At 44.7% G+C, this 25886-nt stretch overlaps 1 protein-coding gene across 7 annotated transcripts in view; it reads right to left on the bottom strand.

Annotated features, from left to right (window-relative positions):
* LOC121586322 (CUGBP Elav-like family member 3) overlaps nucleotides 1–22070 on the bottom strand; it is a 35437-nt gene extending 13367 nt beyond the window's left edge. For 2 of the 7 annotated variants that reach the window (XM_041902922.2, XM_041902926.2), the window contains exons 1-3: nucleotides 21251–22068; nucleotides 20292–20568; nucleotides 15061–15143 (exon numbers count right to left, since the gene is read on the bottom strand). In XM_041902922.2, the coding sequence (XP_041758856.1) occupies nucleotides 15061–15143; nucleotides 20292–20436 (228 nt within the window). In that variant the 5' untranslated portion in view covers nucleotides 20437–20568; nucleotides 21251–22068. Of the gene's footprint in view, nucleotides 1–15060; nucleotides 15144–20291; nucleotides 20569–21250 lie in introns of all 7 variants that reach the window. The other 5 variants (XR_006003929.1, XM_041902925.1, XM_041902924.2 and 2 more) reach the window with 5 other exon arrangements.
* Between the last annotated feature and the right edge of the window lie 3816 nt (nucleotides 22071–25886).

Below are 25886 nucleotides of genomic sequence, written 5' to 3'. Positions count from 1 at the left end.
GAGGCTCCTCTGTCCTCCACTCGTTACCTGTATTAATGGCACCTGTTTGAACTTGTTATCAGTATAAAAGACACCTGTCCACAACCTCAAACAGTCACACTCCAAACTCCACTATGGCCAAGACCAAAGAGCTGTCAAAGGACACCAGAAACAAAATTGTAGACCTGCACCAGGCTGGGAAGACTGAATCTGCAATAGGTAAGCAGCTTGGTTTGAAGAAATCAACTGTGGGAGCAATTATTAGGAAATGGAAGACATACAAGACCACTGATAATCTCCCTCGATCTGGGGCTCCACGCAAGATCTCACCCCGTGGGGTCAAAATGATCACAAGAACGGTGAGCAAAAATCCCAGAACCACACGGGGGGACCTAGTGAATGACCTGCAGAGAGCTGGGACCAAAGTAACAAAGCCTACCATCAGTAACACACTACGCCGCCAGGGACTCAAATCCTGCAGTGCAAAACGTGTCCCCCCTGCTTAAGCCAGTACATGTCCAGGCCCGTCTGAAGTTTGCTAGAGTGCATTTGGATGATCCAGAAGAGGATTGGGAGAATGTCAGATGAAACCAAAATTGAACTTTTTGGTAAAAACTCAACTCGTCGTGTTTGGAGGACAAAGAATGCTGAGTTGCATCCAAAGAACACCATACCTACTGTGAAGCATGGGGGTGGAAACATCATGCTTTGGGGCTGTTTTTCTGCAAAGGGACCAGGACGACTGATCCGTGTAAAGGAAAGAATGAATGGGGCCATGTATCGTGAGATTTTGAGTGAAAACCTCCTTCCATCAGCAAGGGCATTGAAGATGAAACGTGGCTGGGTCTTTCAGCATGACAATGATCCCAAACACACCGCCCGGGCAACAAAGGAGTGGCCTAGCCAGTCTCCAGATCTCAACCCCATAGAAAATCTTTGGAGGGAGTTGAAAGTCCGTGTTGCCCAGCGACAGCCCCAAAACATCACTGCTCTAGAGGAGATCTGCATGGAGGAATGGGCCAAAATACCAGCAACAGTGTGTGAAAATCTTGTGAAGACTTACAGAAAACGTTTGACCTGTGTCATTGCCAACAAAGGGTATAGAACAAAGTATTGAGAAACTTTTGTTATTGACCAAATACTTCTTTTCCACCATAATTTGCAAATAAATTCATAAAAAATCCTACAATGTGATCTTCTGGATTTTTTTTCCTCATTTTGTCTGTCATAGTTGACGTGTACCTATGATGAAAATTACAGGCCTCTCTCATCTTTTTAAGTGGGAGAACTTGCACAATTGGTGGCTGACTAAATACTTTTTTCCCCCACTGTATTAAATCCATAGATTATCCAATCAAATCACAGCAAGACCCCTCCCCCACCCCATCCCCTCAATGCAAACACACACATCACACTACAGATGCTTGCGCACACACACACACACACACACACACAAACAAACACACACTTGCATTTATTGAGGAGTGTGAATGTGGGATGTGGGATGGGAGATGATAGGAGAGACAGGGTGTGTACATCCCTGTTAATCACATTCTTCATCACATTTTTCTCTCCTCACTTGCCCTCTTCCATAATCTCTTGTCCCCTCCACTCACTCACTGTATCAATAAGCCCCAAACAGGCTGCAGTAAAGAGGGTGACACATTTCTGTCTCCCAGTTTTATCTCAAATTTAAATCCATTCTGCTTGTCTTCCAGAAAAGCAGTGACTCTGAACAGTAAATATATCAGTGGAGACCATCTCTGTCTCTTTCAAGAGCGTTTACAAGGAGGGAGGGGGAGGGGATGGGGGGGAGCAGAAAGACCATTTTCAATTTTGTCTCCCTCCGCTCCATCACACAGCGCTGGTCATTGCATCGCACCGGTTACCTAGCAACCTGGCATCCCTCGTCCCCGCTGTCTCCTGGCAACGAGACCTGCGACCATAATCAACCTGCCACCCCATCCCCCCTCTTCTCTCCGCTCCCTCATCTCTCCCTACACATCACACACACACGAACATGTACAGAGATACTTAGAGCACAGAAAACACACAGGTGGAAATATAGGCTATATCTCTATTCGCAGATGCAAACAAAAATAAACTCACACAGACATAGAAAAAGTACCACAATTATTTATGCTACTCTTTCCTCTAGCTGCTTTTCTTCATCAGAAGATGCACAGTATATCTCTAAAAGTAGAGCTACACTACATGACCAAAAGTATGTGGACACCTGCTCGTCGAACATCTCATTCCAAAATCATGGGCATTAATATGGAGTTGGTCCCCCCATTGCTGCTATAACAGCCTCCACTCTTCTGGGAAGGCTTTCCACTAGATGTTGGAACATTGCTGCGGGGCCTTCCCCAAACTGTTGCCACAAAGTTGGAAGCACAGAATCGTCTAGAATGTCATTGTATGCTGTATCATTAAGATTTCCCTTCACAGGAACTAAGGGGCCTAGCCCAAACCATGAAAAACAGCCCCAGACCATTATTTCTCCTCCACCAAACTTTACAGTTGGCACTATGCATTGCGGCAGGTAGCGTTCTCCTGGCATCTGCCAAACCCAGAATCGTCCGTCGGACTGCCAAATGGTGAAGCACTCCAGAGAACGCGTTTCCACTGCTCCAGAGTCCAATGGCGGCGAGCTTTACATCACTCCTGCCGACGCTTGGCATTCAGCATGGTGATCCTAGGCTTGTGTGCGGCTGCTCTGCCAATGAAACTCATTTAATGAAGCTCCCGACGAACAGTTCTTGTGCTGATGTTGCTTCCAGAGGCAGTTTGGAACTCAGTAGTGAGTGTTGCAACCGAGGACAGACGATTTTTACACGCTACGCGCTTCAGCACTCGGCAGTCATGTTTCGACCTTCTGAGTTCCCAGTTGTCTTGAAAGCACCATAAATCCAGAGAATGCCAGACTTTGATGACAAAGTTTGATGACAAAATTTGCCCACGAAGGACCGCCGCACCACCTTCCTGTTCAAGTGAGCACAGCACAACAAGGTAAATCCAAAAATGTATTGTATGCTGCTGCATAAATGATATAATATGTCAGGGAGATATGTATACTGTAGCTAAGAAAGTAATACTAAGTGTATGTTGTGTAGCTGTTGGTGGTGCACATGTAGCCTATAGCCTGTTTTAGAGAAATGTCATCATCGAATATTGTAAGAGCTTTCATTGTCTGCTTATATGCCCCCTTTATTTATCAGACGGTTCTGACTTTGTGTACAGTGAGAATACTGTAAGAACGGCCCATGTTCTGTCGCTGTACATTTCAAAAGTGCTGAACAAATAGTTATATTGACTATGTCCGTCCTAGCTCGCTCATTAATGTCTTAATCAAAATTACGGATCGCCTCTTATCCGCTCGTCGTCCCCTTATGCCATAGTCTGTACATCTAAATTGTCAGTAGAAACCACATTTGTTTAAGCAAGTCAGCCATATCAGCTATGTTTTTTAAAGGCAGTAAATGAGGCTGAATTGACTGTTTCGCTGCCAGACAAGGCTCTGATGATAGCCAGGTGTAGCAGTGGTAAGGTGTTGGGACTCTGCTGTTGAGACAGCTTTATGTAGGCCATAACAGTTTGTGGGCACCGTTTGTCACCGTTATAGTGGAATTAATGTATTGTTTAGTGTTGTGTTGTGTAGTGGCTTTGCTGGCATGCATACATTTTTTTCTTTTTTTGTTTGCCCCACCTAGATTTACATGCTAAAATCGCCACTGATGATATGCAAACCAGATATTGAAAAAGTTTAGTCCGAAGTGTTGGTTAGTAGGCTATTTGTGATGTGCAATTGTCTTCATGTGCTGTTTGCATCAGGGGTGTAGATATGGTTTAAGCATTGTTGTGGACTTAGACTTTACACGGATCAGTCGTCCTGGTCCCTTTGCAGAAAAACAGCCCCAAAGCATGATGTTTCCACCCCCATGCTTCACAGTAGGTATGGTGTTCTTTGGATGCAACTCAGCATTCTTTGTCCTCCAAACACAACGAGTTGAGTTTTTACCAAAAAGTTATATTTTGGTTTCATCTGACCATATGACATTCTCCCAATCCTCTTCTGGATCATCCAAATGCACTCTAGCAAACTTCAGACGGGCCTGGACATGTACTGGCTTAAGCAGGGGGACACGTCTGGCACTGCAGGATTTGAGTCCCTGGCGGCGTAGTGTGTTACTGATGGTAGGCTTTGTTACTTTGGTCCCCAGCTCTCTGCAGGTCATTCACTAGGTCCCCCCGTGTGGTTCTGGGATTTTTGCTCACTGTTCTTGTGATCATTTTGACCCCACGGTGTGAGATCTTGCGTGGAGCCCCAGATCGAGGGAGATTATCAGTGGTCTTGTATGTCTTCCATTTCCTAATAATTGCTCCCACAGTTGATTTCTTCAAACCAAGCTGCTTACCTATTGCAGATTCAGTCTTCCCAGCCTGGTGCAGGTCTACAATTTTGTTTCTGGTGTCCTTTGACAGCTCTTTGGTCTTGGCCATAGTGGAGTTTGGAGTGTGATTGTTTGAGGTTGTGGACAGGTGTCTTTTATACTGATAACAAGTTCAAACAGGTGCCATTAATACAGGTAACGAGTGGAGGACAGAGGAGCCTCTTAAAGAAGAAGTTACAGGTCTGTGAGAGCCAGAAATCTTGCTTGTTTGTAGGTGACCAAATACTTATTTTCCACCATAATTTGCAAATAAATTCATTAAAAATCCTACAATGTGATTTTCTGGGATTTTTTTTCTCAATTTGTCTGTCATAGTTGACGCGTACCTATGATGAAAATTACAGGCCTCTCTCATCTTTTTAAGTGGGAGAACTTGCACAATTGGTGGCTGACTAAATACATTTTTTCTCCACTGTAGCTAGCAAGCAAGCCAACTTTAGCCAGTTAGCTTGGGTGCTTGGTTGGGACAAGCATGCATTGGCAGGCAAGCTGCAGAAGGAAGAGGAGGCTAACTAGCAAGCTGCAGAAGGAAGAGGAGGCTAACTAGCTGAAAAAGTTTGAGAGGTTTAATCTAATGTTCCTTACTTAGATTTTAGCTCATCTTGCTCTGGCTAGCATTATTTGTTGATCTTGTTGTTGTTGATGAGGGAGAGAGAGCCTACCTTTTCATGGTTGTTTGATCAATAGGACTGTAAAGTTCCCAAATGTAAGAGGAGGTGTTTACATGGCTTTTGGCGAATGCGTTCTAATGATCTAAAGTCGTGCTGTTGCAACTGCCTGTAAACACACAGTCCAGTTCAAAGTGAATGATGGCAGGCCCATGTGGCAAATGGCTTGTTTGTATCAAAGGTGTACTGTAGCTCTGATAGGCTATAGCGCACAGGTCTGTGTAGACTCTAGTTCTGGACAAGACCGACGGTTTTATTTACTGCAGTGTCTATTAATTGTCCAAACACACGGTCACTTTCCCACTCTATATTGCTATAGAATTTTCACAAATGCCACAGATCCCCCCGGTACTGCTGCTCATTCCGTTCACCAGCTCCGGAGGTCTACATCACCGGCCTTCTAGGCGTCACTGACCTGGTTCATTACCACCAACCCCGGACTGTCTTGTCTCATTACACACACCTGGTTCCCATTCCCCCTGATTAGTATGTGTATAAATCAAATCAAATCAAATCAAATCAAATTTTATTGGTCACATGCGCCGAATACAACAGGTGCAGACATTACAGTGAAATGCTTACTTACAGCCCTTAACCAACAGTGCATTTATTTTAAACAAAAAAGTAAGAATAAAACAACAACAAAAAAGTGTTGAGAAAAAAAGAGCAGAAGTAAAAATAAAGTGACAGTAGGGAGGCTATATATACAATAGAATAAAGTGACAGTAGGGAGGCTATATATACAGGGGGGTACCGTTGCATAGTCAATGTGCGGGGGCACCGGCTAGTTGAGGTAGTTGAGGTAATATGTACATGTGGGTAGAGTTAAAGTGACTATGCATAAATACTTAACAGAGTAGCAGCAGCGTAAAAAGTATGGGGTGGGGGGGCAGTGCAAATAGTCCGGGTAGCCATGATTAGCTGTTCAGGAGTCTTATGGCTTGGGGGTAGAAGCTCTGTTCCCCATTGTACTTGTCGATTATTGTCCCATGTCCGTTGGTCTCGTGAGTACCGTGTATTGTGCTCTTGTTATTACATGTCTCGTCCCGTGTATTGTGTAGAGGTTACACCTCGCTCTTTTGTTTGGGTTACATTCCTTTGTTATATAAATTATATATACGTGTTTGTTTTGGGGCTTCGTCCCCGTCGTTTTTGATGACGTACCATGTGTTGGGTGGAGTAAATAAAACCCCTAATACGTATTCCTGCGCCAGTCTTCTAATCATTATACAACATGACAGAATAATCGACCCATAAAAATGGAGACAGCGGGAAAGGCCGAGCTGGCGACCATCGTAGAGACAGTCCAGCATCACGAGGACAGTGTCGTGGACAGCGTGCTGGCAACCATCCTGTGGTTGGAGGGGAAAGTGCAGTCCCTCCAGTCTCCAGCACCGGTTCCGGCACCAGCTCCCACACCACCACAACCTACCTCCGTTCTATACGAGCCGGTCCGCATAATACCCCTGTCCCTCCCAGAGCGCTTTAACGGCGCGCCAGTGAGATGCAAGGGATTCCTTCTGCAATGCGACCTGTACCTCGCTCGCTATGCCGAGGCTGTCTCCGGGAGAGACAGGGTTGCCACAGTCATCTCGGCACTGACCGGACAGGTTCTGGACTGGGGTGCCGCCGGTCTGGGAGACGGGAGGACCCGAGGTCGTGTCCTACGAGCGCTTCAACCTCCTCTTCTGCTCGGTGTTTGATCATCCTGTGGAGGGCCGAGAGGAGGGTGAGCGTCTACTCCAACTATGCCAGTGATCTAGGACCGCCTCGGAGTTCGCCCTGGAGTTCCGGACCGTCGTGGCCTCCACCGGATGGAACAAGTCGGCTCTGGTCACCGTTTTTCGCAGCGGACTGCAGGAGGAGGTACAGATGGAGTTAGCCTGCCGTGATGACAACCTGTCACTCGACCAGCTCATCAGCATGGCAATCCGGTTGGACAACCTCCTGCGGTCCCGACGAAGACCTGCGCGGAATCCGGAGCCCATGGCTACACCTGCTCCGTGGCCAGAGCCGATGGAGGTGGGCTCTGCACATTTGCCCGAGGCAGAGCGTAGGAGAAGGAGGAATCTGGGCCTCTGCTCCTATGGTGGAGAAAGGGGTCATTTCTCCCCGACCTGCCCTCTATCCACTAATACGAGAGGAGGTGACAAGCCAGGGAATTCCCCTGCTCCAACCCAGGGAGGATGCAAGATCTCTTCTCCTTTTCTGTCAACTCAACCAGAGTGTTTTTCCATTAAATTCCCTGAATATCCTAGACCCTCACTTCCGTTAGCTCTGATTGATTCCGGAGCTGCCACTGGCCACTGCTTTACGCATTCCTGTGGTTCCCCTACAGTCACCCATTCCGGTTTGAGCCCTGGATATTAGTCCAATAGGGACAGGGCTCATACATCACATCACTGTTCCCGTTTCTCTGCTGACCTATGACACTCATTTAGAACAGATCACCTTTTTGATTATAGACACCCCCACGCCCCCCGTTGTTTTAGGTCTCCCCTGGTTGAGTTGGCAGAACCCTGTTATTTCCTGGTCCGAGACGAGATTGCTGGGTTGGTCGCAGGAGTGTCAGGTGAGGTGTCTCGCCGTGTCTGTCAACACCACTACGGTGGAAAGTCGGGTCCACGCCACTCAAGTGGATTTACCGGAAGAATACCAGGATCTGGACCCAGGCTACACGCCTGCCTCCTCATCGCCCCTGAGACTGTGCCATTGACCTGCTGTCTGACGCAGTCCTCCCGAGAGGACACGTCTATCCCCTCTCCTACGTGGAGACCGAGGCCATGGAGAGCCTCCAGCAGGGTTTTTATCCACCCCTCTACGTCACCAGCCTCCTCAAGCTTCTTTTTTGTTAAGAAGAAAGGTGGGGGACTGCTCCCCTGCATTGATTATCGAACACTGAACAAAGCCACCGTTAAGTTCAGCTATTCTTTACCCCTCATTCCAACCATCATCGAACAAAGGCAGGGGGCGCAGTACTTCACAAAACTGGACTTGAGTAGTGCCTACAATCTGGTGCGCATTTGTGCAGGCGACGAATGGAAAAAGGCCTTTTCCACGACCACGGGATATTACGAGTATCTCGTAATGCCCTTTGGCCTGTCTAATGATCCTTCAGTCTTCCAGGCCTTTATAAACGAAGTGTTTCGGGACATGCTGGGACGGGGTGTAGTGGTTTATATAGACAACATTTTGGTCTATTCTGCTGACCGAACCCAGCATGTCTCGTTAGTCAGGTCTGTGCTGGGAAGACTGTTGGAGCATAATCTCTAAGTTAAACAAGAAAAGTGTTTGTTTTTCCAGCAGTCCATGTCCTTCTTGGGCTACCTCATATCCACGGAGGGAGTGGAGATGGACGAGCAACGAATCAGTGCAGTCAGGTCATGGCCCATCCCAAACTCTGTGAAAGCAGTCCAGCGATTCCTGGGGTTCGCCAACTATTTCCGGAGGTTCATCCGGGGCTTCAGCACGGTGGTCGCGCCTCTTACCTCCCTGCTGAGAGGAGGTCCCCAGCGGCTTTGTTGGACGGCGGAGGCGGAGAGGGCATTCGAGACGCTGAAGGCATGCTTCACCACTGCTCCCGTGCAGGCAGATCCCGACAGCTCACTCCCCTTCATCGTCGAGGTGGATGCCTCCGATGTAGGAGTCGGGGCAGTGCTGTCCCAGCGCACCGGAACCCCTCCAAAACTGCGGCTCTGCGCCTTCTACTCCAAGCAGCTGAGCCCTGCCCAGAGGAACTACGACGTAGGGGACCGGGAACTCTTGGCGGTCAAGAAGGTTCTGAAGGTGTGGAGGCACGGGCTGGAGGGGTCCAAACACCCTTTCCTGGTGTGGACGGACTACCGCAACCTGGAGTACATCAGGGAAGCGAAGAGGCTAAATCCAAGACAGGGCAGGTGGGCTTTATCTTCACCAGGTTCCAATTTACGCTTTCCTATAGGCCAGGCTCGAAGAACGTGATGGCGGACGCCCTGTCTCGCCTCTATGACGCAGAGGAGATGCAGGGAGAGGAGACCCCCATCATCCCTCCGTTCCGTATCATTGCGCCAGTGGTGTGGGACATGGACGGCGACATAGGGCAGGCCCTGCGTACGAAACCCGCACCTGCACAGTGCCCGGAGAACCGCACCTACATGCCCACGGGTGTGCGGGACTGCCTCCTTTCCTGGGTGCACACAGCGCTTGTGTCGGGTCATCCTGGGATAGGCCGTACCATCGCCTGCCTGACTGAGAAGTACTGGTGGCCCACCTTGGCTAGGGACGTACGGGTTTGTGTCCGTACGGGTTTGTGTCTCTTCCTGCTCCATCTGTGCTCAGTCTAAGACACCCAGACACCTCCCTTATGGAAAGCTCCTTCCCCTGCCAGTTTCACAACGACCCTGGTCTCACCTCTCGGTGGACTTTGTCACTGACCTTCCCCCCTCCCAGGGGAACAACACCGTTCTCGTCGTTGTGGACCGGTTTTCCAAAGCTTGTCGCCTTCTTCCTCTGCCTGGGCTCCCGTCGGCCATGCAAACCGTGGAGGCTCTTTTTACGCACATCTTCCGGCACTACGGGATCCCGGAGGACATTGTGTCAGACCGTGGTCCTCAGTTCACCTCACGCATATGGAAAGCGTTCATGGAACGCCTGGGGGTCACGGTCAGTCTCACCTCTGGATACCGTCCTCAAGCTAATGGGCAGGTGGAGAGGGTCAATCAGGAAGTGTGCAGGTTCCTGAGGTGTTACTGTCAGGACTGGCCGGGGGAGTGGGCGTATTTTCTACCTTGGGCTGAGTATGCACAGAATTCCCTCAGCCACTCCTCCACTAACCTCACTCCTTTCCATTGCATGTTGGGGTATCAGCTGGCCCTGGCACCTTGGCATCCGAGCCAGACTGAGGCCCCTGCGGTGGATGAGTGTTTTCGGAGCGCTGAGGAGATCTGGAACGCTGCGCACACTCGTCTCCAGCGGGCCGTGAGTCGGCACAAGGAACAGGCCAACCTCCATTGCAGTGAGGCGCCTGTTTTCTCTCCAGGCGACCGGGTCTTGCTCTCCACCCGGAACCTGTCCCTCCGCTTGCCCTGCCAGAAGCTGAGGCTGCAGTTTGTGAGGCCGTTTAAAGTCCTGACGAGGGTTAATGAGGTAACATACCGTTTGCAACTCCCTGCTGATTACCGCATTAACCCGACTTTTCATGTGTCTCTCCTCAGGCCAGTGGTGCCTGGTCCCCTCGCTGAGGCTGGACCCAGTGACGGCCCGACCTCCTCCTCTGGACATCGAGGGAGGTCCGGCGTACTCAGTCCGTGAAGTCCTGGATTCGAGGCGTCGGGCGTCTCCAGTACCTCATCAACTGGGAGGGGTACGGCCCAGAGGAGCGGTGCTGGGTTCCTGCGGTGGACATCCTGGATGCTTCACTTACCAGGGATTTTCACCGTCGGCGCACTGACCGCACCGCTTTCCTGTGGTCGTCCCCGAGGCCGGTGTTGTCCCGCTGCTAGTGCAGCGCGTTTGGGGGTACTGTCACGGATCCCCCCTGTACTGCTGCTCATTCCGTTCACCAGAGGTCTACGTCACCGGCCTTCTAGGCGTCACTGACCTGGTTCATTACCACCAACCCCGGACTGTCTTGTCTCATTACACACACCTGGTTCCCATTCCCCCTGATTCGTATGTGTATATATGTGCCCTCTGTTCCCCATTGTCCTTGTCGTTTATTGTCCCATGTCCGTTGGTCTCATGAGTACCGTGTATTGTGCTCTTGTTATTAGGGGTCTCGTCCCGTGTATTGTGTAGAGGTTACACCTCGCTCTTTTGTTTGGGTTACATCCCTTTGTTATATACTGTGTGTTGGGTGGAGTAAATAAAACTCCTAATACATATTCCTGTGCCTGTCTTCTAATCATTATACAACGTGAGTATATTGGTATATGTAATTCCCAAACATTCTAAGAATTTATGAAAATTACCATATCTAAATGGTCGCTATATGAACAGATTTTAATAAGATTGCATGTTGCTAAAATGCTGTCAGTTCCACTTTAAATGCAACAACGTTTCACACACACAAATTATTAACAGCAAGCGCGCTGCAATAAAAAACACAGTTCCACTCACCAGATGATGATAATTTGAAACTCAAGTTATTCTTGAAAAGGGAAAAGCTAACAAATTATCAACAACATCCTCTTTGATAACACATGCTGCAGCCGCTGCAAACTAGCCGACAAAAAAAGCTAGCTAGCTAGACCGTGGGAAAACTACTGCTCACTATTGCGCAGTGACCTGTTGGCCTTCAAGAAGGCACACGTTTCCATATGTTTTTGTAAAAACGGTCCCACTCACTAAGTCAAAAATGTGATTCGTTGATTCCACCGTCACTCTAAAATTTTGCCTCAATACAGTGGAATGGCATATTCCTTTATCTAGCTTCTGATGGCCTAGCCAATGGCTGACTTAGCTAGCTAGATTTATCTCCCCAGAGACCAGCAATGAAAAATCCTGATTGGATCTTTTTTTCTCTTCGGTGTTAACCCTTTCCTTTCCAACAAAAATGGAAGAGATTAAATTAGAACATAATTGAAAATAATAATATAATTATTATTATTATAATCATTATTTAATGAATCCTTAGCCCTTTGAAGGCCAATTGTCCCCCACTGTGTTTGGGTTAGTAATAATTTGTAGAGTGGCTCTATTTTCCCTCAGCATGCATTTTTTCCCTATTCTGAATGTCTAAGGAATCCATATGTTGTTCTGAAATATGAACACAGAAATACTGTGAACTCTTATTATAGTGGTGATCTGACAAAATTACAATCATGGTCTTCCCCTGTAGCTCAGCGCTTGCAACGCCAGGGTTGTGGGTTCGTTTCCCACGGGGGGCCAGTATGAAAATGTATGCACTCACTAACTGTAAGTCGCTCTGGATAAGAACGTCTGCTAAATGACTCAATAAAAAAAAAAAAAAATTGGACTTGCATTTTTCTGGTCTCGGTCTTGACTCGGTCTCGGACCCCTTGTCCCCCTCTCGGTCTCAGTCTTGACTCAGTCTCGCCCCGCCTCCGGTCTTGGTCTTGACTAGAACTCGATTTGCGCCGGTCTTGGTCTTGAATGGTCTCACTTTAGGTGGTCTCAAACACAACACTGCCCCCTCCCCCACCCTTCTACCCATTCATCCAATTTCTCTTCAATTCACACCCATTTATCTTCATCATAAATTGAATCTATTCTACATTCATCACTACAGTCTCCTCAAGTGACAGCTGTTGAGCCTTTCTACAGTGAGGTGAGTTTGCACAATATCTGTACCATCCCTTGGCTTGCACACATTGATATCAGCGCATAATGATATGCATACATATCCAAATGTAACACACACACTCTTTAATAGATCAATCAGACATGTGTGCTCAGATATGCATTCAATATTATAATAATCTCTGCTCAGACTACTCACTGCTTTTTATGCTTACACACATGGACACACAGTACACAGAACAAATAGGCTACCCCACAGGCATACTGTATATAAGCACTGTGTGTATGCTCAATTGTTAGTCATACAAATGAAATAATTTTGAGACTATTCACAAAATAATGCGTCTGACTTGTCATGCATGGCTGAGTAAATGTCAAGCTTAGTCAGATGTTCCAACAAAATATTTTTTGGGGAGAACGTATTTTCTTTATGAAGATCTTTTTTTAAAAGCCCTGACAAAGCTGAATAAACTAAAGTGATACTGGCAAGAGCAGTGTGCGTGTTTCTATTCCATTTATGAAGATCTAAAAATATTCAACTCCAATCCAGATCTCTGGATATTTTCTTCCCTGGCATACTCCATCCCCCCCTTCAGCAAATCATGTCAGTCTGAACACCAGGATCCAAAACTCAGATAGAGATAGAGGGGATAGAGGAGAGGAGATATATAGGTTACATTGTTTGGGATGGGGAGCAATTTCTGAGTTGGCCCATTTCGTGTCTGTGTAGTCATGTTTATCTGCCAGGAGTTTCACTTCTCAAGCAGCTGTAGTAGAGAAGCTGACCAGACACACTGGGATGGCAACAAAACAGAATTCAGACAGCAAGGGATAGCAGCGGGGAGATGGAGAGCTAAAGATAGAGGAGACAGGAAGACACAAGTACAAGATGGGCAAAGGAGGAGAGAAAGTACAGCAGCAGATTCTTATTTTTGTGTATTTTTCCCCTCCCTGTCTACAACCTCGCTCTTCCTCCGTGTGTGAATGTGTTTTGACACTATTCCTCTGCCTCCATGTCGGTGAGCTTTGAGACAGATTGTCTCTCACCTGAAATTAAACACAAGGCCAGGTGCCACTCAGATCAGACCATCTGTTCATCCTGCCCGCCTTTCACTTTCTTTTTCCTCTCCTTCTTACTTCTATATCTGCTTTTCGGACGCAGCTTGTGTATTGTGAGGACAATTAAAAGCAGTAACATTTTCCACCATAGCAGGCAGTGTATAGCTCACTAGAGAGAGGGACGTTGAATATAAATGCACAGGGAGAGAGATAATGACATGCTTCAGCTTTCTGTATTCAGAAGCGCATTGGTGTATTTGTGTCTTTCAATTACTTTCATGTAATTTCTTTGTAGCATCCCTGACAAGAGGATGGTGAAGTTAATTATCTGGCAGTGCAGGTGCTATTAGATGACGATTACACCACAGCTGGTAGTTGGGGTGGGGGTACTACTTGTCTAGGGGGTGGTAGTCAGTGTGTAGCTAATAACGTGGTTTTCATCATTGCGGGGGTTAGGATGGGGGACACGAGGGGGAGGTTGTTCTCGGACGGTTGTACAAGACTTGGGTGAGGAGGTCTGGGAGGGGAGTCACTGGGGAGACAGACGGGGAAGAGAAGGTTTAGCGACGGGGAACGTGCCTGCTGATCCCCTCTGAGACGTCAGGAAGGTCAGACTACTGTCAAGCTAATAACAGGATTTATATTGCTGCTAGTGCTAACTACCGCTCTGGCTCCCAGACGCCCCTACTAAAACCCATACTCCCTCACTGTCTCAGCTTACCAGTAAGCATTTCATTGTACTGAGTACACTACGCCATGTCCTGTGCATATGACAAATAAACGTTGATTTGGCCTACTACTATCTTCAAATGGGAATACTGGTAATAAAACCCAACAAAGAATTCAACTCAGTAAACCTTAATAAAAAGAAAAGGGAGATGAGTGGAAAATATTGAGAAGAGGCAGAGACTGAGTGAAGGAGGAAAGCAGGCTTGTCCAATAATAATTCCTAGCCGTGTTGCATTTAGCCCAAATGGCACCCCTAATTCCCTATATAGTACACTACTTTTGAATTAAACCCTATGAGCCCTGGTCAAAAGTAGTGCACTATATAGGGAATAGCATTTGGAACACAATACTAGTCTGTTTCTATAGAGACTGCCGAGAGAGAACGCCTGTCACGTCACATTCTGCTCCATAAATGTCACTTGGCAGCACACCTGCTAATTATGCTAATCAAGCTGCTCTAACTTTGATTAGAATGTGCGAGTCGAAAGAGGGGGCGAGAGAGAGAGAGGGCAAAGTGACTTCGGCATGCCCCTAAGCTGTCACTTACAACCAAAGACGTTGTAGGAGGATGTCTAAGGCTCTGACTGGATGTGTCATGTACAGGGAATATAGGAAAGCCACCTCTGACCTTCCTCTTGGGCACATCAACTCAAAGGGAAGTGGAGCTCACATGTCAGAGGGAGTTAGTTTTTCTGTGGCACACTGTTGTGTGTCTGTGTGTGTAGTGCAGTGAGGTAGAATGCCACTTGTTCTGCCTTTTGCTCATCGGAGTGGCCGAGTTCCATATGGGACCCGATTTTCCAATGTAGTACTAGTGCACTAATTTTGACCAGAGGCCATAAGGCTCTAGCCAATAGTGCACTACATGGGGAATAGGGTGCCATTTGGAACTCTGCCAGTGTATGCTGTTGAACGTCAGAGAGCGCACTCACCCCTGGTAGCGTCTTCTGCTCGTGCAGTGCATTCTGGGCCTTGAGGGCAGACTCTCGTTCGCAGTATGTCAGGAAGGCACAGCCTGGGGTAGGATTGAGGGTTCATTATACCATTCAACAAATGATGTATTAGTATACTGTGATACAACAGTGGACAAAGAGAAATTGCAGCAGGTTGCATTGTAACTTTAAAGGAGAAGTTGTTGTTTTTCAACCAATTCTCTATTTTTGATGTAAATGGGATGTTATAGAAGGGTCCAGACACCTTTTTTGTGATTTCAAATTTTTTAGAAACTTACCCCAAACAGCAAATCACTTCCTCATCCTCGTTGTGTATTATGGGGGCCCCGAAAAAACATGAACAAAGGCTCCAACAACTCCCAAATACAGTGCCTTCAGAAAGTATTCACACCCCTTGACTTTTTCCACATTTTGTTGTGTTACAGCCTGAATTTAAAATAGATTACATTTAGATTTTTTTTGTCACTGGGCTACAGTCAATACCCCATAATGTCAAAGTGGAATTATGTTTTTACAAATTAATTCAAAATGAAAAGCTGAAATGTCTTGAGTCAATAAGTATTCAAACCCTTTGTTATGGCAATCCTAAATTTCAGGAGTAAAAATTTGCTTAACAATTCACAATAAGTTGCATGGACTCACTAATTGTATGTGTGCAATAATAGTGTTTAACATGATTTTCGATTGACTACGCCTTCTCTGTACCCCACACATACAATTATCTGTAAGGTCCCTGAGTCGAGCATTGAATTTCAAACACAGATTCAACCACAAAGACCAGGGAGGTTTTCCAATGCCTCGCAAAGAAGGGCACCTATTGGTAGATGGGTAAAAATGAAAAAAGAAGACATTGAATATCCCTTTGAGCATGGTGAAGTTATTAATTACACTTTGGATGGTGTATCAATACACCCAGTCACTACAAAGATACAGGCGTCCTTCCTAACTCAGTTTCAGGAGATAAGGAAACCGCTCAGGGATTTCACGAGGCCAATGGTGACTTTAGAACAGTTACAGAGTTTAATGGCTGTGATAGGAGAAAATTGAGGATGGATAAACAACATTATAGTTACTCCAATAGTTACTCCAATACTAACCTAAATGACAGAGTGAAAAGGATGAAGCCTGTACAGAATAACAAATATTCCAAAACATGCTTCCTGTTTGTAATAAGGCACTAAAATAAAACTGCAAAAAAAATAAACTTTATGTCCTGAATACAAAGCATTACAGTATGTTTGGGGCAAATCCAACACAACACTAAGTACCACTCTTCATATTTTCAAGCATGGTGGGGGCTGCATCATGTTATGGGTATGATCGTCATCGGCAAGGACTACAGAGTTTTTTTAGGATAAAAATAAATGGAATAGAGCTAAGCACATGCAAAATCCGAGAAGAAAATCTGGTTCAAACACTAGGAGAAAAATTCACCTTTCAGCAGGACAATAACCTAAAACACAAGGCCAAATAAAGTGGGGGAAAAAAAGTATTTAGTCAGCCACCAATTGTACAAGTTCTCCCACTTAAAAAGATGAGAGGCCTGTAATTTTCATCATAGGTACACGTCAACTATGACAGACAAAATGAGAAAAAAAATTCCAGAAAATCACATTGTAGGATTTTTAATGAATTTATTTGCAAATTATGGTGGAAAATAAGTATTTGGTCAATAACAAAAGTTTCTCAATACTTTGTTATATACCCTTTGTTGGCAATGACACAGGTCAAATGTTTTCTGTAAGTCTTCACAAGGTTTTCACACACTGTTGCTGGTATTTTGGCCCATTCCTCCATGCAGATCTCCTCTAGAGCAGTGATGTTTTGGGGCTGTCGCTGGGCAACACAGATTTCAACTCCCTCCAAAGGTTTTCTATGGGGTTGAGATCTGGTGACTGGCTAGGCCACTCCAGGACCTTGAAATGCTTCTTACGAAGCCACTCCTTCGTTGCCCGGGTGGTGTGTTTGGGATCATTGTCATGCTGAAAGACCCAGCCACGTTTCATCTTCAATGCCCTTGCTGATGGAAGGAGGTTTTCACTCAAAATCTCACGATACATGGCCCCATTCATTCTTTTCTTTACACGGATCAGTCGTCCTGGTCCCTTTGCAGAAAAACAGCCCCAAAGCATGATGTTTCCACCCCCATGCTTCACAGTAGGTATGGTGTTCTTTGGATGCAACTCAGCATTCGTTGTCCTCCAAACACGACAAGTTGAGTTTTTACCAAAAAGTTATATTTTGGTTTCATCTGACCATATGACATTCTCCTAATCCTCTTCTGGATCATCCAAATGCACTCTAGCAAACTTCAGACGGGCCTGTACATGTACTGGCTTAAGCAGGGGGACACGTCTGGCACTGCAGGATTTGAGTCCCTGGCGGCGTAGTGTGTTACTGATGGTAGGCTTTGTTACTTTGGTTCCAGCTCTCTGCAGGTCATTCACTAGGTCCCCCTGTGTGGTTCTGGGATTTTTGCTCACCGTTCTTGTGATCATTTTGATCCCACGGGGTGAGATCTTGCGTGGAGCCCCAGATCGAGGGAGATTATCAGTGGTCTTGTATGTCTTCCATTTCCTAATAATTGCTCCCACAGTTGATTTCTTCAAACCAAGCTGCTTACCTATTGCAGATTCAGTCTTCCCAGCCTGGTGCAGGTCTACAATTTTGTTTCTGGTGTCCTTTGACAGCTCTTTGGTCTTGGCCATAGTGGAGTTTGGAGTGTGACTGTTTGAGGTTGTGGACAGGTGTCTTTTATACTGATAACAAGTTCAAACAGGTGCCATTAATACAGGTAACGAGTGGAGGACAGAGGAGCCTCTTAAAGAAGAAGTTACAGGTCTGTGAGAGCCAGAAATCTTGCTTGTTTGTAGGTGACCAAATACTTATTTTCCACCATAATTTGCAAATAAATTCATTAAAAATCCTACAATGTGATTTTCTGGATTTTTTTCCCTCAATTTGTCTGTCATAGTTGACGTGTACCTATGATGAAAATTACAGGCCTCTCTCATCTTTTTAAGTGGGAGAACTTGCACAATTGGTGGCTGACTAAATACTTTTTTTCCCCACTGTATACACTGGAGTTGCTTACCAAGACTACATTGAATGTTCCTGAGTGGCCTAGTTACAGTTTTGACTTAAATCAGCTTGAAAATCTATGGCAAGACTTGAAAATGGCTGTCTAGCAATGATCAACAACCAACTTGACAGAGCCTGAAGAATTTTATAAAGAATAATGTGCAAACATTGTACAATCCAGGTGTGCAAAGCTCTTTGAGACATACCCAGAAAGACCCACAGGTGTAATCGCTGTCAAAGGTGATTCTAACATATATTGACTCAGGGGTGTGAATACTTATGTAAATAAGATATTTCTAAAAACCTGTTTTAACTTTGTCAAAATCCTGACAAAAAAATATATATATATATATATAAACGAAAAATATATATTATAACATCGTTTTCTCAAAATCATTGTAATGTGGTTAACCTTAAAAATCTAAATGAAAATTATTCAAATCTAAAAGATATCCTGTAGCTCAGTTGGTAGAGCATAGCACTTGCAACGCCAGGGTTGTGGGTTCGATTCCCACGGGGGGCCAGTATGAAAAATGTATGCACTCACTAACTGTAAGTCTGCTAAATGACTAAAAATTTAAATTTTTTTTTAAATAAAATTAAACCAGAGAGCGCACTTAAAAAGGCCGCACTTGAATCATTTCCCGGTGATGGCTAGGCCTGCTACACTATGAAACCACACACTATTGCAGAGACTTTGATAATACAGGCTGCAATTGATATGTTGAAAACAATGTGTGGGGAGGCAGGGGCACAGAAACTCACATCAATACCTTTGTCAGATAACACTGTTAAATGAAGAATTTATGCTATTGCTAGCAATCAAGAGAACTGACTGAACGACTCAAAAACTCCCCAGTTTATGCTCTCCAAATGGACATTAGCTGTGAGGGCCTAGATGCCCATGCATTGACTTTTGTTCACACTACATGGCGGGGGATGCTATTTACGAGGACATATTGTTCTGTCTCACGATTCCCGAGCATGAAACGGCATAAGGGATGTTCAGTCTGCTGCGTGGCTATATTGACGAAAAACAGATTCCATACGGGATCGAATGGTGGGCTTTTGCGCAGATGGGGCTCCATCTATGGCGGGACGGCGGGCAGGCCTCTGCACTCTAGTTATGAATGTGTCTCCCTCTGTCATATGGACGCATTTTATGATACACCGAGCGCAACTGGCAGCAAAAGACCTGAGCACAGAACTCGGAGATGTACTGCAGTAGGTAACTTCGATTGTAAACTACATCAAACCACATCCACTGCACGCATGCCTGTTTGCAAAACTATGTGGAGATATGGGATCAGAGCATGACAATGTTCCATTTCACACCGAGGCTTGGTTGTTATCGAGGGGGAGTGTTGTAAAGATTTTTCGTATTGAGAGAGGAACTGTTGTCATTCACAATGGATGTAAATGTGCCTTGGCATAGATTCTACAAGTGTCTGGAACTTCCTATGTGGAAGCACCCCATGCTTTCAATATACTTTGTATCCCTCATTTACTCAAGTGTTTCTTTTATTTTGGCCTGTAGAATGGACAGAGACTTATCGCTCGAGTCGCAACAAAATGGAATATACAATTTCATGACACAATTTCATGTGTACAACATCTAAAGACCTGCATCCCTAGACTGAGAGCTTTGCCGTTTCTACATGTTACATTTAAATTTTAGTCATTTAAAAGGACATATTTGGGTGTTTCTGGAGCCTTTGTTCATGTTTTTTCAGGGCCCCCCATACTAGAGAAAGGGGGATACCTAGCCAGTACAACTGAATGCATTTAACCCAACCCCTCTGAATCAGTGAGGTGCGGGGGGCTGCCTTAATCCATCGGCGCCCGGGGATGCGGAAGTAATTTGGTGTCTGGTATAAGTTTCTCTAAAACATGTGAAATCACAAATCACAAAAAAGTTATCTGGACCCTTCTATAACAAAAATAGAGATTTGGTTGAAAAAAGAACTTCTCCTTTAGTATTCTGTTGTAGAGAATAAATGTAGAGAATAAATGTAGGCTACTATGCCTATGGAGGGGATAAGTGAGACATCTGTCCATTATATTATAATAAAGTACTTCCATGCACTCTACAGCATAGCCTATACAGTAATTGTTTAATCTCCCCTTACCTTTGTGCATCCCCGTGTATTTGTCCTTTATCACCGTCAACTCATAGATCTTCCCGAACTGTTCGAAGATGGGTTTCAAGTCCTTCTCCTCAAGATTTCGGGGTATCTGCCCGATGAAGAGCTTGATTGCATCGGCCTCCTTCATTGAGACGGTGTGGGATGGGAGCAACCCGCTGCGCACCGAGGATGGACACTGGAAAGGTGGTGAGAGGGAGCAGGAAGAACCTATAGATCTTTGAACGAGTTGGAGATGACGGGTAAACGTTACAACTCAGTCCTGTAGACGAGGAGAGAAAGAGGGAAGGTGTTTAGAAAACAATGATAGAGGAAAAGATGAGAAGAAGAGATGTAGACTAAATAAATTATTAATTCATTCTTAAAATGTATAATAACTTTCATTTTCTTTACATTTTTTGAAGAGCAGGAGCTATCTGGTGTAGGCTGACTAACAAAAACTTCACAGTCACAAGTTGGTATAGTCATGCAAAAATCTAGGAATGTTGAAATTATAATGAATTGAAATGATTTAGCCTATAATTGTTTGTATTTTTTTTGGGGGGGGGTGAAATTGATGAGTTGATTTTAACCAATTAGGTTCTGACTCAAATTTCTATTTATCTATATACAATCTCTCTCTCTCTCTCTCTCTCTCTCTCTCTCATTATTATATATATATATATATATATATATATATATATATATATATATATATATATATATATATACATCTTTGTTTAAATATTTGTATATGTAAATAACATTGACATCGAAGTAGCCTACTCCTTTGTTCAACCGTTATGGGTCTAAACTGCTGGTTTAAACCCATAGGCTATACTGTCACGGTGTGTCAACATATAGCCTGTTCGGTCCCTTTGTCAAGATGTGGTGACAATAACAATGACTTGAACATAATCTGTAATTTTACACCACGTCAATAGGACAACAAAAGAATAACCTACTATTTCTCTATGATGCTCCTTCGTCTTATGGTTCGTTGCTAGCTGAATCCCCCTTTCTCCTCTGTCCCCTATCAAATCGGGTTTCTTTTCGGTTTGTGTCTATTCTCCAGTTCAATTCATTTGTCTAATGTAGGACCCTTCTGAATCCGTGCCTTGACATATTACCACCAAAAGAGCGCACGTAACAAATCCGAGCGACGTCCTTCTTTATCCATAAACATGAGCGTGTGATGCTTTACCTAGTAATTTTTATTTATTTGTGTACAAACCCTGTTTCCCACTTTAAATACACACAAATTAGGATTTTATATAAAAATGACAACCTCTCTGGGATTATTCAAGCGGTTGGTGGTTATAAAGACAGGCTCCCTATGATCCAACACAGGAAATGGTAGGCTATTCCTGCCGCTCGCTCCCGCGTTGGCTTGCTCTCTGTCTGTCTACTTCGTTGCCTTTCACGTCGTAAACCGGTGTCTCCCTCCGGTCGATCTATTGCTGCCAAGGGGCCAGGGTTCCCGCCTGGAAGCGCGCTTTTGACTGCACATACAGTATTGCTTCGGTACTGCAGTTTAACTGAATTTCGGCCGTTTAAAACAATTCCCATTGATCGCCCCATAGAGAAGTAGAGAGATATCTTCCCGACACAAATCTAGGGTTGCTACCCAAGCCGGCTGGCCGTTCGTTCGTTCTATCGGTTCGGTTGCCAGAGACGCAACCCAGTCATTAAGCATTTTTGTTCGTAAATTCACTCTGGAGTGTTAGAGAGTGCTCAGGGTGAGCTCTGGGCGTTTGTAAATTCAGACCGTTATCAGATTGTCCCTTCATACATTCAGAGCATTTCGCTCTAGGAGCGTTCAGAGTTTACACTGGACGTAGGGTTGATCCGAGCGTTCTGACCTCAACCGCAGTCAAGCACCCAAGCTAACTGGCTAAAGTTGGCTAGCTTGCTAGCTACTTCAAGACACAAATGACACCTCACTGACCATTTTACTCGCCCTAGCAGAGCTGGTTAGGCTGTGTTCATGATATCTAGAGCGTTGGTGATTAACTATGCTGCTGGCAACAATTTATTATGTTTTTTTGCCGACGTTTACTGACACCGATATGTGCAGCATGTTCGTAAATTCATAAATTAAAGGCTCTACATGGTAGCATGCTCCTAAATTCATCCAGTAAAGGCTCTAAATGGTCAATCCACAAACTGCAGTGGCCATACAGCATTTACTGCGATGCTGCCTCCACAGAAGTCAGAGGAAACATACTTTTGGGATATTGCAGAACAGAGCTGTTGTCAAGGAAGTGAGTTTGTGTTTATACAGGACCTCCCGCCCCCACCTACCTTCAACCAATCATGTCAATGCGGCGCTATACTGTAGCCCTCCACATTGTTAAAACATTTTGGAAGGCGCACAGTGATGCGGTATGGAGCTCAATTTGGCCTCTGCGTGCCTCCAGAGGCTCCGCAATTGCGTCACACCCTCCATACGGAGCCTCTGACCACATTTTCGGTTCAAGCATAAGTATGCTTTTATTCTGCCATCTGGCACACTTAGACGAGAGTGCTCTGAAATCGGAGTAGATAGCCAGAGTGGATTTATGAATGCACGCTAAATCTATGGACGCGACCCAATCGTTCGTTCTAAATGTTCCATTGCCATGATGGCTGGCAGCGTTCTTATCCCTTGCTTGCTAGCTAGCCAGCCAACTTTGGCTAACACAGTCACGTCAAACAGTGCAGCCAGAATAACAGCAAATTAGCTGCATCTGCGTTTGTTTAAATTGTTTTCTAGTGATTTTTTGGGGATACATCCATAACAATGAGCTAATAATGTGCGATTTTGTCATTCATTGAACATTTGCTCTCTTGCCAGGCCACTGTTCAGAAGAGATACATTACTACACAGCTAACGCAATCAGTAGCTGTGCGTCAGTAAAATCACTGAGGAAGCCAAGCCAGAAAAAAATGCCATATTACAACCTTACAACCCATTCGGAAAGTATTCAGACCACTTTTTCCACATTTTGTTATGTTACAGCTGTACTCTAAATTTGATTAAATTGCTTTTTTTGACAAAGCAAAAACAGGTTTTTAGACATTTCTGCGAATGTATATATAAAAAAAACGTTATCACATTTACATAAGTATTCAGACCCTTTACTCAGTACTTTGTTGAAGCACCTTTGGCAGCGATTACAGCCTCGAGTCTTCTTGGGTATGACGCTACAAGCTTGGCACACCTGTATTTGGGGAGTTTCTCCCATTCTTCTCTGTTGATCCTCTCAAGCTCTGTCAGGTTAGATGGGGAGCGTCGCTGCACAGCTATTTTCAGGTCTCTCCAGAGATGTTCGATCGGCTTCAAGTGCGGGCTCTGGCTGGGCCACTCAAGGACATTCAGAGACTTGTCCAGAAGCCACTCCTGCGTTGTCTTGGCTGTGTGCTTAGGGTCGTTGTCCTGTTGGAAGGTGAACCTTCGCCCCAGTCTGAGGTCCCAAATGTATTTTTAATACATTTGCAAACATTTCTAAAAACCTGTTTTCGCTTTGCCATTATGGGGTATTGTGTGTGGATTGATGAGGATAATTTTTAAAAAAAATCTTTTTTACAATAAGGCTGTAACGTAACAAAATGTGGAAAAAGGGAAGGTGTCTGAATACTTTCCGAATGCACTGTATGTGTTGTGATAATTGCGTTATTTGCTCTATAACCTGTTAGTTCATATGCCTTGCGACCGTGATATATAGGCCTAAGGCCGAGACAATAAGAAGACACAGTGGCAGAATATATTCAACCACACCTTTGTTTCATCACAAAACCGGAGAGCAACCTCTTTCCAGTGAAGTCCACAAAGCATATTGCATGTAACAAGCAGTAACATGACCTACAGCATGGTCAAGCAAGTTAATGTTTCTGACATTTTCGAACTACTAAACAACTATTGATTTAGACCCACGGAGAGTTACTGCAAGTCACAAAGAAAACAGGAGCTGCTATTCCAGCACTATTTCAACTTCAACATTTCAACATCATCAAATCACCTATGCTTAGTATAATACAATGACTACTAAAAGATACCAAAAACAATTTAGTCCAATGTAAGCTAAATATAATGTGGCTGTCCATGGTTCTGATTTGTGTGTGTGTGTGTGTGTGTGTGTGCGCGCATGCATGCATGCGTTTGTGCAAGTAGAAAAAACATGTTGACTAACCCTACTTGTAGAGAAACGCCAATGCCATCCTCGGTCTATGACTCTGTCATACAGTACACACTTTTATTTTTTGTTGTCCTAGGCTACCTGGCTTGCTCGCTAGCCTAACTTCCTTTCATGGGCAACGTTAGCTAGTTAACATTAGCCTTCTAGCTACATCTAGCTACATATTGAACTTCCAACGTCTCAGTCTAGGGGCACAATGTATGAATTTATGGTTGGATCAGAATTGCTGTTGTAATCATTGGCCAGTACGTAGAATTAAGTAAAGTCACAAGTCCAAATCCCTATCTCCATCCATAGCTAATTTAGGAAAGGGACACTTTTTGCTAGCTAGCTAGCCCCCTGAGGACAACAACACAATGAGATGCAACAATTCAAGTTGTTTCTGTCAATGGCGTATTTCTCTTGATGGATTCAGATTCAGATCAACTTTATTATCCCACCAGGAGGAAATTCATTTGGTCATGTGCTTAAAAAGACGGTACATAAAACATGAAAACACAGAAACGACACAATAGAATTCATTCAAAGTGCTATAGCTACACATTTAAAGTGAAAGTGCAATATGCTGTGTAGTCGAGGGACCAACAGACTATCTATTATACTGCCTAATGGCTGTTGGAATAAAAGAGTCCCAATATCTATCTGTTTTAATTTTATTTTGAAGAAGTCTCTTTCTCCTTGTCCGGCTGCTGCTGTAACTGAATTTTGAGTGAAGGGGATGAGTACTGTCCTGTAAAATGCTTTCAAGTTTTAGGAGGATGAGTTTTGTGTACAGGTTGGTGGCTGATTCTTGATCTATACCAATTATCCTTCCCGCCGTCTTAATCAAACGCTGAAGCTTGACTTCGTCTTGCACTTGCATGTTTCAAAACACGCATATCAGACCAAAGGACAGCACACTCTGCAGGACAGATTTATATAACATTTGTAAGATATGGCGGTCAACATTAAAATGGTTCAGTTTGCTTTAAAAAAACATTCTCTGTTGCAATTTCTTTATCTTTGCAAAGGCACTGTCATTGAATTCCAGTTTATTTCAATTCCCAGTTACATATGTGTTCAGAAGTGAAGCCAAATCCAAACTGGCTTCCCTTGACACTTTTTTTTGGTGTGCCAAGACCATTCACAGTTGAGCTCACTAAGTTTAGCTCAATGCTGATTGGATATTATTTTATATATTTGTTTAAATCAAGGGAGCAGTGTTGCCAGGTCAAGCAAACATTTCTAGCCCAATGACTACTCAAAACCCGCCCACAAAGCCTGAAAACTAGCCCAATTTTTTTTTCTGCAGCAAGAGAGGAGTTGACACATTTAGCTAATAAACCCTTTTTCCATAAGGTTATGAAGCAAATTATGAAGGAATATCAACGTCACTTGTGAAGATGTGTCACGCCCTGACTCTGGGGACTCGTATTTGTTGAGT

The sequence above is a fragment of the Coregonus clupeaformis genome, chromosome 17 (genome assembly GCF_020615455.1).
Source record: "Coregonus clupeaformis isolate EN_2021a chromosome 17, ASM2061545v1, whole genome shotgun sequence".
Classification (NCBI taxonomy): Eukaryota; Metazoa; Chordata; class Actinopteri; order Salmoniformes; family Salmonidae; genus Coregonus; species Coregonus clupeaformis.
This window is presented reverse-complemented; position numbering and strand designations above follow the sequence as displayed.